The sequence below is a fragment of the Dipodomys ordii genome, unplaced genomic scaffold, assembly GCF_000151885.1.
Source record: "Dipodomys ordii isolate 6190 unplaced genomic scaffold, Dord_2.0 Scaffold81, whole genome shotgun sequence".
Lineage (NCBI taxonomy): Eukaryota > Metazoa > Chordata > Mammalia > Rodentia > Heteromyidae > Dipodomys > Dipodomys ordii.
This window is the reverse complement of record NW_012267297.1, coordinates 1,624,725-1,640,242: the sequence shown is the minus strand read 5'-3', so window position 1 is coordinate 1,640,242 and position 15,518 is coordinate 1,624,725. Positions and strand designations below refer to the sequence as shown.

General features: G+C 50.9%; 1 protein-coding gene across 2 annotated transcripts in view; it reads left to right on the top strand.

Annotated features, from left to right (window-relative positions):
• The window catches only part of Erp27 (endoplasmic reticulum protein 27), a 10,999-nt gene extending 7,758 nt beyond the window's left edge, over positions 1-3,241 (top strand). For both annotated transcript variants that reach the window (XM_013025119.1, XM_013025120.1), the window contains 4 exons: positions 676-792; positions 1,457-1,582; positions 2,263-2,460; positions 3,121-3,241. In XM_013025119.1, the coding sequence (XP_012880573.1) occupies positions 676-792; positions 1,457-1,582; positions 2,263-2,460; positions 3,121-3,168 (489 nt within the window). In that variant the 3' untranslated portion in view covers positions 3,169-3,241. The remainder of the gene's footprint in view (positions 1-675; positions 793-1,456; positions 1,583-2,262; positions 2,461-3,120) is intronic.
• The last annotated feature ends 12,277 nt before the right edge of the window (positions 3,242-15,518 follow it).

Here is a 15,518-nt window from a genome sequence, read left to right as displayed (position 1 = left end):
GAGGGAGGGGAAGGGAAGAGATTGCAGGAAGAATAGAATGGAAGGTAACACGCAAGCGTGCGTGGATGTAAAGGTCCGTTACTATGCCGCAAGGGTAACAACAGCACCTTGTGACATTGAGAATTCAGCTACCCCACCAAAAAAAATAATTTCTCAATTGTGGTGTCAGGGACTGGCTTTGGAGAGCAAATTAATCCGGTGTTTCTAATCGCCGGTTGCTATTCATTATTAAAATTGGTCATTAGTAACACGGGTCATGAAATCATTATATTCTATCCATGGAATGATTCCGTGTTATCATTGCTCATATGGAATTCGGGTAAGCAAAACGTGTGTGATTTGATAACTGCCCATTCCTTTAATTGTTCATTATTAATTAATCATGAAGGGTCATCATTCATTCACAACTGATGACTGATACTAAAGCCTTACTAATATTAAGTTCTGGGCAGCCAGACTCGTCCATTTGACAGCTCAGTCGTCACTGAATTATTCGTGATTAAGTAATCACTGCATATTACTTAATAACCAATGACCATCAATCGTTGTCCGCATTAAATTCTAATTGGTGCATTCTGTCGGGGTCCCCCCGTGAGCAGGGACGGTGTCTCGCTGGGGTTCCTGCGGTCAGTCCGTCCCCGGCCAGCAGCTGACGGCGGCCTGTGTCCCCCCCAGGTGGACAGCCAGCAGCTGACCTTAGAGGACCAGGCGCTCGCAAGCATGGACGACGCCACGCTCAGCCGGTTTGTACACACCAACAACCTGCGCCTGGTGACCGAGTACAACGCCATGGTAAGCATGCGGTCAGCCCGTGGCCAGCTCCCGTGGCCAGCTCCCGTGGCCAGCTCCCGTGGCCAGCTCCCGTGGCCAGCACCCAGTGGCCAGCATCTCATGGCCAACACCCAGTGGCCAGCATCTTGTGGCCAGTTCCCGTGGCCAGAATCTTGTGTCAACCTCCGTGTCCAGCATCTCGTGGCCAGCTCCTGTGTCCAGCATCTCGTGGCCAGCTCCTGTGGCCACCATCTTGTGTCAACCTCTGTGTCCAGCATCTTGTGCCAGCTCCTGTGGCCAGCATCTCGTGGCCAGCTCCCGTGGCCAGCCCCCATTCATCTCTTGTGGTCAGCTGGCCATGGTATGCTGGTCCACTTGGGCGACTGGCTTAAGATCCAGGCTCTCTGTTCACCACATCGTTACCAATGTCTCCTTCTCCCCCCCTCCTCTCGCTCTGCCCCCATCCTTCCCTCCTCCCTATCCTTCTTTCTCCTCTCTGGCTTTCTCTCCTTCCTTCCCTTCTTTCTCTTTCCTTCCCACCCCTCTCTTCCTCTCTCTCTTCCTCCTCCCCTTCTCTCTCTTCCTTTCTCTTTTCTCTCTTTCCCTCCTTCTTACCTTTCTCTCTGTGTCTCTCTCCTTGCTGTCTCTGTCTGTCTGTCTGTCTCTCTGCATTTCAATTCTCCAGACCGTGCTGGGCCTGTTTAACACCATGATTCAGATCCACCTCCTCCTGATGATGGACAAGGCATCCCCGGGGTTCGAGGAGAATCTGTCCACATACCGGAGGGCAGCCCAGCTCTTCCAGGGAGAGGTGAGCAGGGTCGGGTCACCCCACGCCGGGCAAAATCACGAGTCAAGACAGTCTTGAACACCCCCTTCGATGACCCGATAACAATGGCTGCAGCTGAATAATCCTCACAAAGATGGGCCTTGCGCCGAGGGAGGCCTGCGAGACCCCATCTTCTCATGGTGGTCGAAGTGACTTCGTTTTTCTATCTTGGTGAGCGGAGAGGAAAGAAAATAGAGACACAGCCGGGTGCTGGTGGCTCCCACCTGTCATCCCAGCTGCTCGGGAGGCTGAGATCTGAGGATCCAGGTTCAAAGCCAGCCTGGGCAGAAAAGTCCATGAGATTCTGCTCTCCAATGAACCACCAGAAAATCAGAAGTGGTGCAGTGGCTCAAGTGGTAGAGCACCATCCTTGGGCAAGAAAAGCTAAAAGGCAGCTTGCCCTGGCCTGGAGCTAAAGTCCCAACAGCAACACAAAATCCTTCCTTCCTTCCTTCCTTCCTTCTTTCTTTCTGAAAGGAATAAGGTAGCAAAGCCACCCAAGATAGAGCTATCGAAACTCAAGGGAAATGTCAGGCAGGCAGCACAGATGAAACTAACAATTACAGAGCGTCTGTCCACATTAACTCCTCTTACAACTACACTTCAGTTCATCGTCTACATCTTCATTTCTTCACCTGCCATCTTCACGTCTTCTCTCGCAGATCCTCTTCGTTCTGGTGGACAGCGGCCAGAAAGACAACCGCAAAGTGGTGTCATACTTCAGGCTGCAGGCGTCCCAACTGCCGGCCCTGGCGATCTACCGGACGCTGGACGACCAGTGGGACACGCTGCCCATCTCCCAGGTGGACGTGGACCAGGTGAAGGAGTTCTGTGCCGGGTTCCTGGCTGGGAAGGCATCGGTAAGCGTGACAGGAGGAGAGCAGCAGGGCTCCCGGGCCTCTCTGTGCATCCTTGGGGGTGATGGTTTAGGAAGAATTCGCTGCGCTGGGGCAGGGAGCGGCGGCTCCCGCCTGTAGTCCCAGCTGGGCGGAAGGTAGAGGTAGGAGAATCGTCAGCCTGAGGCGAATGCTCAAGACCCTGTCTGAATCGTAACTAAAGCACAATAAATAAATACATGAACACGGTTGGGGCTGGGGCTCTAGTGAAGCTCGAGCCCCTGACTTGCCAGGGTAAGGCCCTGAGTTTGAATCCCAGTATTGACCAAAATTAATTGGTTTAAATAACCCTCTGGGCTCTGAACCTAAAGATGGGCATTCTAGCCGGGCGCTGGCGCTTCACACCTGTCATCCCAGCTGCTCAGGAGGCTGAGATATGAGGATTGAGGTTCGAGGCCAGCCCCAGACTGGAAAGTCCGTGAGACTCTGATATCCAGTGAATCACCAGAAAACCAGAAGTGGCGCTGTGGTTCACGTGGTAGAGCACCAGCCTTGAGCTGAAGAGCTCAGGGGCAGCGCCCAGGCCCCGAGTTCAAGATCCAGGACACACATGCACACACACAAATAATTAATAACAATAATAATAGTAATAGTAATAAATGCCTGCGTGCTGGTTTTTTTCAGAGGGAAGATAATAAATCGGAAGACGCCACCGCTAAGGAAGAACTGTGATTTCTTCCCCTGCTCCTACTGACCATACACATCTACTTTGTGCTAAATAAAATGAGCAAGCTCACCTCTGCTACACCAGACTGGATCACAGGACATCACACGCATGCACACACACACACACACACACACACGTCACACACACACACACACACACACACACACACACACGTACGGGGTCCGGGCGATGACCCGATCTCGCTTCCTCTCCCCCTCGATTCCCACCCTTGGCACTGGGACACACAGGGATCTGCTGTCTGTGGTTAAGATGGGGCCCGCTCTTCCAGCACCTTCTATGTCTGCTTGTGGTTGTCTGAGGATGGAAGCTCCACCAGCTTCCCCCACCACAGGGCCTTCTCTGACCCAGAGCCAGAAATAAAAGGGTTAAGGGCTGCTCTGCCATGGTTTTAGTTTTGTTGTTGTTGTTTGGGATTTTTTGTGTGTCACAAGTTAAGTCATGACTCCAAGTTTTGAACTCGAAATGAACCAAGTACATTAGAGAGAAAGGGGGAGGAAGGGAGGAAGGGAGGGAGGAAGGGAGGGAAAGAAGGGAGGGAAGGAAGGGAAGGAAGGAGGGAGGGAGGGAAGGAGGAAGAAGAAAGGAAGAAAGAAAGGAAAGAGAAAGAAGAAGGAAGGGAGGGAGGAAGGAGGAGAGGGAGGAAGGAAGGGAGGGAAAGAAGGGAGGGAAGGAAGTAGGGAGGGAAGGAGGAAGAGGAAAGGAAGAAAAGGAAAGAAAGAAAGAAGGGAGGGAGGGAGGATGGAGGAGAGGGAGGAAGGGAAGAAAGGAAAGGAGGAAGGAAGGAAGGGAGGGAGGGTGGAAGGAAGAAAGGAGGAAAAGAAGGAAAGAGGGAGAGAAAGAAGAAGGGAGGGAGGGAAGGAAGGAAGGAAATTTATGCTGACAGCATTTCCCATCCCCTGTGTGAATCAACCACTCAGTTAAATAACTAGCCTATCAAGATGGACGCCAGGAAATGGACACAGGAGGGTTTTTTCTATGTTGTCTTTGTTTTCTTTTCTCTTTGTCTCCTGGGTGGGTTTCTCTGTCTCTGGGAGGGTGAGGGGGGCACAGAAATGGGGAGACAGAGGGGAAACCGAGGCAGCCGTGGTCCTCACTGGACACCAGGTGGAGAATGAACTCTACCACTGGTGGGTGGGGACGGGAGGGAAAAATGGGGAGAGAGCGAGGGAAGGGGGGACAGGGTCCACAGAGCATTGCGCTCACGACCCAATTGATGTCACTGTCACCCCTCTGCCCGTCACCTTTGTCATCACAGTATAAAAACAAATTTTAAATCAGTAAGGGGCAACCCCATTGCTCCCCCCTTTGTGTCCTGCCGGCTGCTCAGGGGAGCCAGGAGCACTTTACACTGAGCCCTGGCTGCTTGACACTCAGGCCAGGCACTACAGACCTGGGCCCCCGGGCCGCTGGGTGGCGTGTGGGGCGGGTGGGGGACCGGGCAGCCCGAGCACCAACGCCGCTGGTGTGTGGCGGAGAGGCTGGGGGCGGGGAGCCCATGAGGTAAGAGGTTGAGGGTTGGCCGGGACTAAGCAGGTGTGGTACACAGCCCGCGTGGGAGGCAGGAGGTGGGGGCCGTGTCGGGCTAACGTCCCCGGACCACAGGCTCTTACTGTCCACGCACAGATGGCTCCTTGTTCTCAGCAGGCCCTGGGATCAGAAGAAAAGAACCTAAGTGGCAAAATGCTGGCCGGGTGAGGGGGGTTAGGGGGGAATAAAACCATGGCCGGGCTGGTGGAGGCTGGGAAGAGAGTGTGAAAGTCAAAGGCCTGCTTGTTCTTCATCCAGGAGAGATGCCACCGCCCTGGGTGTGGATACAGACGCTGGCCTCGACCTGTGTAAACAAGAGTGCAAGTCAGGGTCACCCTGTCCCTCCCTCCCCCGCCCCCCCAGACTTCAGTAGTCTCCAGCTTGAGCCTGGCATGGATGGTTCACGCCTGTCACCCCAGCTGCTCGGGAGACTGAGATCTGAGGATCGCAGTTCAAAGCAGCCTGGGCAGGAAAATCCATGAGACTCTGATCTCCAAAGAACCGCCCCAAAAAAGCCCAAAGTGGAGCCATGGCTCAAGCGGTAGAGCGTCAGCCTTGAGCACAGAGAGGCTCAGGGACAGAGCCCAGGCCCTGAGTTCAAGACCCAGGACTGGAAAGAAGAAAGGAAATTAGGCCCAATCCCAAAGAGCTGAATTCAGGACATTTCTACCCCTGCCAGCCAATTTCCTGGCCTAGGATGAATGTAGAGTTCAGGGGGAATTTAAGGACACCTTTCAATTTCCAATGTACTTTCAGATACCTAAATCTTCCAACAAAGCTGGGCGCTGCTGGTGGCTCACACCTATCATCCCAGCTACTCAGGAAGCTGAGATCTAGAGGATCCCGGTTCAAAACCAGCCCAGGCAGGAAAGTCCATGGGACTCTTCTCTCCCATGAACCACCAGAAAGCCAGAAGTGGTGCTGTGGCTCAAGTGGTAGAGCGCCAGCCTTGAGTGAAGAGCTCAGGGACCGCACCCAGGCCCTGAGTTCAAGCCCCAGGATCAACCAAAATAAAAATCTTGGGACAAGGGTCCTGGCCTACTTCACAAAGAGAAGGAAGGCAGAGGATTGAGTGGGACTCACCAGTGAGCCAGCACTGGTGTGGGATTCAACTCTAGATTCCTCCCCTACCTGACACTCATTTACACCAATGGTGGAACATCTGGAAAGCCACTGAACGGAGCACAGAACGGAGAAGAGTCGAGGGTGGAAGGGTCTCCCTGGGTCTCCCTTTTTCTTTACCATCAAAGCTGTCACACTAACCAGTGGTTCTTTTGTGTCCCCCACCCCCAATCCCGAGATTCTCCCACTCCCGGTGAACTTCCCCTCTGAGTGGAAAGGAGGGATGAGGGCTTGTCATTTCAGCCCTCAGCCCCGCAGTTTCTTCTGCCCTGACTCACTCGCTCTATTTACACCCCTCTTCCCCTCAAACTTTCCCCCCAGCACCACTAACAACAGGAAGGAATGAGGTCGTGTTGGTCCACAGAATGGAAATGAGTGGGTTCCATGGGGGGACAGAGGGGCCGGTGGTGGTGGACACCCACAGGACCACAGGACGTGGTGTGGGATGGTGATCGAGGACGTGGTGGCTTCAGGCTGGCCTAGCCCCGGTTCACACCAGGAGTGAATGGACGAGCCACACACCAAGTGTGGAAAAGGTGCTGTGCTCACGGCTGGAGGCTCTGGCCCGCTCACAGCCCTTCCTTCAGCTCATCTGCCAATCTGCCAAGTTATATTTCCTTCAGGGATTCCTGAAGGAAAAAGAAAGAAAAGTCACCATGGCCCCCAAGCTGTGTGATTCTAATTACAACTTTAAGAGTCATTTCCACACTCACACACCACCAAAATAATAATAATAATATATTAAAGCTCCAATCACAAGATGCAACTTCCACATGACTGACTCTCCCAATGTCTATAGTTAAAGGAGATTTTTTTCTAACTTTCTCAGAAGAGATGGGAATCTGAGGAGACTTAAAAGGGCTCTGTCCTTAGATAACTCATGGTTGAAGAAGGCCGGCCATCTCTGTCCCATAGGAAGCTCAGAGAAATATTCCTGGAAAAGGTCGACCATTACTAATCACCAAAGGGGGAAAAAAAAAACCCCACGAAAATCAGATCAGAGCCCAAACCACAGCAAAGACTGGTTCGTGGAACGCATTTCTGCTTCCCACATTCCGTTCCAGCTTCCAGAACATGTTTCTAGAAGGAATGCACCCCTCACATGAAAAAAGAGATGCTTTATCCTTTTATTTTGTCGGTCCTGGGGCTTGAACTCAGGGCCTGGGCGCTGAGCTCTTTTGCTCAAGGCTGGTACTCTACCACTTGAACCACAGCACCACTTCTGGTTTTCTAGTGGTTCATGGGAGATCAGAGTCTCACGGACTTTCCTGCCCGGGGTTGGCTTTGAACCGCCATCCTCAGATCTCAGCTTCCTGAGTCGCTGGGATGACAGGCATGAACCGACAGTGCCTGGTAGAACCCCTAAGAGGGGAACAAAGTCATCCTAATTGTACAGAAAATAAATCTTTTGTTGTAATTAGTGACATAGTGAGTTTCACAACTGATGAACTGTTCACAGCGATGAATAGCAGGTGAGAGAAACATATTTGGGAGAGGAAGGAGGAGGGGGAGCAAATGCAGTCATTACATGATCTATGTACTTTAAGCAAAAATTGAACTATGGTGGGGGTGGGGGGAAGTGGCTCCCGCCTGTCATCCCAGCGACTCAGGAGGCTGAGATCTGAGGATCATGGTTCCAAGCCAGCTCGGACAGGAAAGTCTGTGAGACTCTGATTTCCCATGAACCACCAGAAAACCAGAAGTGGCGCTGTGGCTCACGTGGTAGAGCGCCAGCCTTGAGTGAAAGAGCTCAGGGACAGCGCCCAGGCCCCGAGTTCAAGACCCAGACTAACCAAAAAAAAGTGAAGAAGAAGGTAAAGAAGAAGGAGAAAGAGCAGCTGACCCCTCCATTCTATTTCCGTCCAGCTAGCCCGTGCCAGGACTCAACCCCCGGTTTATTTGGCTTTTAATAAATGTATTCTTGTTGTTGCAGACATTGTGCAAAATGGAAAAACAAACACAGCAGTCTGGGCTGGTTAGAGTTCAGGAAGTGAGGGCAGGGTCGCTATTTAAAAAAAAAAAAAGAAATCCAGCATCCGCCTTCTGGAACCTTCCCACTCGTTTCTCACAGATCTGATTCCCCAAAGCCCCTGAGCACGGCCTACATATGATTATCCCTCCATCCATCCACTTCGTGAAATACTATTAAACTATAAAAATTGAGAGACAAAGACACAGGCAAAGAGAGAGAGAGAGAGAGAGAGAGGCAGAGAGACACTGAAGGAGAGACAGAGGCAGAGAAAGCTACTGACATTACTGGATGAACAGAGAAAAAAATGCTTTAACTATTGTAAAAAAGTTGTGTTAACAAGATACTGTACTGACTTGCATGTTTACAAAGAAATAGATTTCTTTAGGTGGGTCGTGGGGCTTGAACTCGGGGCCTGGGCGCTGTCCCTGAGCTCTTTCACTCAAGGCTGGTGCTCTACCCCTTGAGCCACAGCGCCACTTCCGGTTTTCTGGTGGTTCCTTGGAGATCAGAGTCTCACAGACTTTCCTGGCCTGGGCTGGCTTTGAACCGGGATCCTCAGATCTCAGCCTCCTGAGTACCTGGGATGACAGGCGTGAGCCACGGCACCCAAATGGCTAAGGTGTTTGACTGTCTTTTCCTTTGCCTGACCTCTGCAGAAGTTCCCAGGGCTCCTCCAACCTCCAAGTTGACCTCGCCGCCCTCCTGTGACAGCCTCAGGCATCCAGCCTGCTTATCTTCCCTGTCCAGGAGAGCTGCCAGTGGGGTGACCCGCACCTGGCCCCCGTGGGGGCCTGGTCCAAAGACAGCACGGGATCGAGTTCAGCCATGGGTGTGGCGGGGCTCAGTGAGGCCAGCAGCCAGGATCACCGGGGTCAAAGCCGACCTCTGGCGGTTCCAAGAACTGCTTCTTTTCATTATTATTATTGTTCATATTAGTTTCGTACTGTGGTGCATTGGATTTCTTTCTGGCGGTCGAATATTAAAAACATATGTTCAGATCCTGTCCAGGAGATACAACACAGCCAATGTCGGTATTGTGATTTGTCCCCCAAAACTTTGGCTCTGAAAAATATATATATATAAAATATATATAAATATATCAATCAATACATATATAAATAATAAAACATAAATATAAGCTATAAATATATATAAATAAATGTATATAAATATATGTAAGATATATATATATTACATAAGTGTGTGTATATGTGTGTGTGTGTGTGTGTATCCCAGAGTTCTTCTCAGGGCTCTGACTTTGACATTGTAAGAAAGTTCACGTGGCAGCCTGGTCTAAGGATGAGCAGGAGGGGCCAGAACTAGTTCCAACAAACACAGCCAGATTCTTGGAAAAGGGGAAGAGAGACAACATTTCCTTCCTCTCCGCTGTCCAGTATTTGCTCTGGGCAGGGAAGCTCATGCCTGTAATCCCAGCCCAGTGTCCTCCTGTAAAGATCAAGGAAAGGAAAAGATAATCAAACACCTCAGCAATCTGGCACCGGTGGCTCATGCCTGTCATCCCAGCTACTCAGGAGGCTGAGATCCAAGGATCACGGTTCAAAGCCAGCCAGGGTAGGAAAGCCTGTGAGACTCTGATCTCCAAGGAACCACCCGCAAACCGGAAGTGGTGCTGTGGCTCAAGTGACAGAGCACTAGCCTTGTGCTTAAGAGCTCAGGGACAGCGCCCAGGCCCTGAGTTCAAGCCCCATGACCAACAAAATAAGAAAAAAAGAAAGAAACATCAGAGAGTCAGACATGATAAACATGAGAGTCAGATAAACATGAATTTGAGAACAGCTTAACCAAAGCCAGGAGGCTGACTGAAAGGCATTTTCCATGGCTCAGCTTATCCCCATTTCAATGTATTCTTTTATTTGATTTATTGATTGATGATTGATTGATTGATTGCCAGTCCTGGGTCTTGAACTCAGGGCCTGGACGCTGTCTCTGAGCTTGTTTTGCTCAAGGCTGGCACTCTACCACTTGAGCCACAGCGCCACTTCTGGCTTTTTCTGTGTATGGGGGATTGAGGAATCGAACCCAGGGCCTCACACATGCAAGGTGAGCACTCTACCACTGAGCCACCTGCCCAGCCCCAATGTGTTCTTTTAAATTAAGTATTTCTTAGTGTTACTAGGAAGGTTGGTAAACAGGATACCAAGCTAAGGAGGGCCAGGAAAACAAGAGATGGGTTTCACGTTGGATCCCTTGCTCATAAAATAGTAGTGGGAAAAAAAAATGCATCTGCAAGAAAGAGTGACGTAAGTCAGGCCAGGAGTCCATTTCTTTCTGAACGGTGTTACCCCTCCCCCATTTTCACCCCCTTCCCCCCAACTCCCTCCCCATCCCCGTATTTTTCTCTTATTTTCTTGGCCTCTTCTCCTTCCTTTGGTCCGCCCAGGTTTTCCTGTGACTCTGCTTTTCCCTGATACTTGAACCCTACTGCAAGCCCCACATCTTCCTCCTCTGAATTCCATCTCCTCCTGGAGTCGTTTGCAAAATAAAAAAGACGATGAAACCAGACTGCAAACCCTCAGCTCCATGAGATGTGGTGCTCCTCCATCCAAGGACAAGTTTCTTCCCCCCAAACCCCAGGATGTTAAAGGAGGGGGCAGGGCCTCGGAGTGGAGCTTTTTCACCGCGCCGTGTTCCCGGTTTGCAGGGCCGGGCGTGGACAGGACCATCCCATTTGCAAAATCGCATCAGCACACGGTGTTCCCTCCACGCTGGCTGGTGTATAATCCCCGCTCCATCTTGTTTATGCATCCCAAGGATGCAATCATTTAAAAGCACAGAGCCACAAGAAACATGCCAGCATTGCAGCTGAAAAACCATCAAATGCTTTGCTCACAGCCACACACACACACACACACACACACAGCCACGGAGCAACGTGGCCAACCAAACTGAGCTTTTCCAGATTTCCCTTTTTTTGTTGTTGTTCTTTTTGGACAAGAAAGGCCTGGTTAATTCCGTGTGGCTCCCTTTAAAAGAAAAAAAAAAAGAAAAAGATTATGGTTGCTTTGGTTATCAGTTATCAACTGAGTTATCAACTGAACCAAGGTTCTATAAAATTGTGTGTGTGTGTGTGTTACACACCAGCCTGAAGTTGGCAGATGTATGGAGGCTGATTCCATCCATAAAATCGGTTTCTGAGTCAGGGTTTGATGGTCCCTAATTGTGTCATGGACAAATATTAGTAAGCTCAGGAGTTTGCGTGGATCTGTTGGCTATCACACACAAAAAGCAAGAGATCCAGGCACCGATGGCTCCCGCCTGTCATCCCAGCTACTCAGGAGGCTGAGATGTGAGGATAGCGGTTCAAAGCCAGCCCAGGGCAGGAAAGTCCATGAGAGACTCTGATCTCCCACGAACCACCAGAAAACCAGAAGTGGCGCTGTGGCTCAAGTGGTAGAACACCAGCTTTGAGTGAAAGAGCTCAGAGACAGCGCCCAGGCCCTGAGTTCAAGACCCATGACCGATTTAAAAAAAAAAAAAGCAAAGGGGCAGAGCCAGTGTCCAAACCAAGATATTCTGATTCAAAAACAAACAAAAACAAAATGCCCGGTTTCGGAAACAGTCCCGATGCCCCACAATAGACCCGTGGATCCCCAAAATGTGGTAGCTGTACACATGGAACTTTCCACCGCCATCAGGAAGGACAAGGTGATGTCATTCACGGGGAAATGGATTGTGTGAAGGAGGTCCGCCAAGCTCAGAGAGACCCAGGGCGCCATGTTCTCCCTCGTCTGCAGGAGCTGGATCTAAAATACCCCGGGGACAGGACGGGGGACCCGGGACCGGACATCCACACACAGCCAGACCCAAGGGGGACGCTGGGAGGGAGCAGCTCCAAGGGCCAGGCCTGTGATCAGAGGAAAGAGCAGCGATCCGACGGACTCGGGAAATGGACACAAGAGGTCTGATTCTTCCATGTGGTTTCTGTTCCTTTTTGTCTCCTGGGGGTTTCTCTGTCTCTGGGAGGGTGAGGGGGGACACAGAAATAGGGGGACAGAGGGGGAAACCAAGGCAGCCGGGGTCCTCACTGGACACCAGGTGGAGAATGAACTCTACCACTGGTGGGTGGGGACGGGAGGGAAACACTGGGGGAGAGAGCGAGGGAAGGGGGGGCAGGGTCCACAGAGCAATGCGCTCGTGACCTGAGTGATGTCACTGTCACCTCTCTGCACACTGCTGGCCTAGGAGGAACCAGAAGCCAGAGAGACATAAGTAGGGGTGCGGATCGAGTGCTAGAGCACCAGCCCCAAGACAAAGCTCAGGGACAGTGCACACGTCCCGAGTTCAGGCCCCAGGATTGGAACACAGAGCAACAAGAAGTATGAGAAAATGGCTTCCCAGCGTTCTCTGCTAATTTGCTTGTTTGTTTATGGGTGTTTTTTTTTGACAATCCTAGGACTTGAACTCGGGGCCTGGGCGCTGTCCCTGAGCTTCTTTTGCTCCAGGCTGGCACTCTTACCCCTTGAGCCACAACGCCACTACTGGCTTTTTCTGTGTATGTGGTCCTGAGGAATCAAACCCAGGGCCTCACGCATGGTAGGCGAGCACTCTACCACCGAGACACCTGCCCAGCCCTCCACTCTGTATTTAGTGGGTGTCTTGAATGTCCTGACTACTTTTCTCCAATTAAAATAATAACTGGGCCATTGTAAGGAATTACCGGGCAACAGCTCCAAAATGGCACCTTCTTCCTCAGGCCCAAGAAAGCCCCGGCCTTCCTCCCCAACAACAGAGCTCACCCAGAGCCAGAAAAGTAAACAGCAACCGTCCCTCACTCCAGCCAAGGCAGGAGACATAGAAGCAGCTCTGTCTTTGGCTCTGGAAAACGGTTAAAGGGGCATTATATAAATCGAGGTTACGGTTTCCTTTTCATTATTATTATTAATTATTCACTTGACCTCTTCAGTAAGTAGAAATTGGCTTTATGAAAGGTCTCTTTGGTGACCAGATCCCAGGCAGCAAACACAACTTCCCAGCCTGGGAGAAGCCTCAGTGATTCCTGAAGCGAGCTAAAAGCTTTCTGGAAAGTTCCATGTTTGCCCTGGCGCGTTATATGCAATTTGATGTGTGCAGAGGGCTGAAGGCAGGAGGGAGGAGAAGGGAGGAGAGGGAGACTCTGGGCTCTGGCACTGAATTCAGCCTTGTTTTTAGAAGTCTGTTCATGTTCCAGGCTTAATTGGAGTCAGTATCATTCTGTGTTGTTTTTTAATTAAAGGAATGATCCGTTACATATGTATATCTTTGTCTAATTGTACGCTTACTCTGAAATTAAGTGCTCGAAGAACCCTAGGGACAGAATCATCAGACCACACAGTGGTGCACCAGCAGGCCGGTGGCTCACGCCTGTCACCCCAGCTGCTCAGGAGGCTGAGATCCAGAGGATCACGGTTCAAAGCCAGCCCAGGGCAGGAAAGTCCATGAGACTCTGATCTCCAATAAACCACACCAGAAAAGCAAGAGTGGCGCTGTGGCTCAAGTGGTAGAGCACCAGCCTTGAGTGAAAGAGCTCAGGGACAGCGCCCAGGCCCTGAGTTCAAGCCCCACAACGGACAAATAAATAGATTAATTAATTAATTAATTAAAAAAATTTTAAAGTGTGGAGCCCTGCCTAGCGGCTCCTGCCTGTCATCCCAGCTACTCAGGATGCTGAGATCTGAGGATCACCATTTATAGCCAGCCTAGGCAGGGAAGTCCATGGGGCTCTTATCTCCAATGAACCAGCAAAAAGAAGTCTAGAAGTGGAGCTGTGGCTCAAGTGGTTGAGCACCAGCCTTGAGTGAAAAAGCTCACAGACAGTGCACAGGCCCTGGGTTCAAACCCTAGGCCTAGCCACACACACACACACACACACACACACAGAAATGTGGGCAATTATACTTGGCTTCTGTGATTATTATGACGTGTACAATAACAAAAAAAAAGATGATAGGTAAACTTGGCTCCTACCAGGGCCTCACAGGTGACGCAGTCACACATACAAGCCTCCATCTCAGAAGCTATTTGCCACCTATGCAAGTCAGCCTCTCCTCACTGGAACAAAATATCCGACATAATCTACTTTCAAAGGAACACAGATCGACTCTGGGTAATCGTTTCAGGGGGCCTGGCGAGGGGGTGGGGGAGTTCCTGGCCTGTGGAGAGTTGAGAAATCAGCAGGCGATGGAGCAAAGACCCTCACCTTAGTGAACCTGAGAGGAAAACGGGAAAAACGGGAAATGGGCAAGGCCACGCCCCCAAGGGCCTAGGCCACGCCCCCAAAGGCCTAAGGCCCTCTCCCTAGGCTCCACCCCTCAATATGGCCACTGTGAGGATCAAACCAACCCCATCCATCAGCATGCTCCCGCCCGATCATTTTTAAGTCAAAGTCTTTAATAAAGGGGGGAATATCTGTATAGGAAGAAGGGGGAGGGAAATACCATTGCTCCAACCGGGACTCCGTTGATTTAACCTTTGCAGTCACACCTGCAATTGATAAACACTTAGCTCATCACAAACAAACTAAGAAAAGGGGGAGGGGGCGGGGATAGTCTCTGTCTGGAAAACTCAAGTCAGTTAAGAAACTAGAGACTTAGAATCCATTCCAGAAGCTTCCCCAAAGACTACGCTGCTGTCCCGTAACATCCAATTTCTACAGTTCCATTCTTTCCCCTTCGTGGCCTAGAAAGTGACTTCCGGTTGTTGATTTTTTTTGGTGGTTTTTTTTTTCCCTCTTTTCTTATTTGCCTTTTTTTTTTCTTTTACTGGCAGGGGTAAAGGTTTTAGTGCTGCCAGTACAAATAGATAAGTAAATAAAATAATAATAATATGAACTCAGGAAAACCAACGTTCTGTAAATAAATCCCAGGGAACAGAAGAAAAAAAAAACAACTGGAGCCAGGAAAATTCCTCAAAGAAACCGAGGGCTCTCTGCTAGGAGAGTTTGAGGGAGAAGAAGAGACCAGCAACACAGAGAGAGATGGAGTTGGTACAGAAAATAGATCAGGGGTCAGTCTGATGCCATTGTTGGGTCCCAGAAACACAATAGAAAAAGAAGACTTCATTCGTTGGTTGGTTGGTTAGTTGGTTGGCTTCTTCCCCATCTTCCAACTAACAAGGCTCTTTTTATTCTTTGTCGGGTGTGGGACTTGAACTCAGGGCCTGGGCGCTGTCCCTGAGCTCTTTCACTCAAGGCTGGTGCTCTACCACTTGAGCCACAGCTCCACTTCTGGTTTTCTGGTGGTTCCTTGGAGATCAGATTCTCACGGACTTTCCTGCCCAGGCTGGCTTGGAACCATGATCCTCAGATCTCAGCCTCCTGAGTCGCTGGGATGACAGGCGTGAGCCACAGCACCCAGCCCAACGAGTCTCTTCTGAGTAGTGTGGTGGACCTCCCCCACCCCCGGCCCCCTGCCTCTGTCCTCTCCTCCGGGCCTGGGCTGAGCGCTGCTGCTGCTGCCTGAGGCCGAGGTCAGCACAGGCAGAGCAGCAGCTGCACCCCTGGGGGCTTCACACGCCCCCCACACAGCTTTACACAAAGTCTGCGTCCTCAGCACACAGCTGGAGCACAGGGAGGAGAGGACCGAGGCCTTCGCAGGTCCTCAGTTATAGTCCCAGGCCAGAACTGACACAATACACCACAGCCAGGGAGGGAAGGATGGGGAGAGGGAGGGAGGGAAGGAGGGAGGGAGGGAGGAAGGAAGGAAGGAAGGAAGGAAG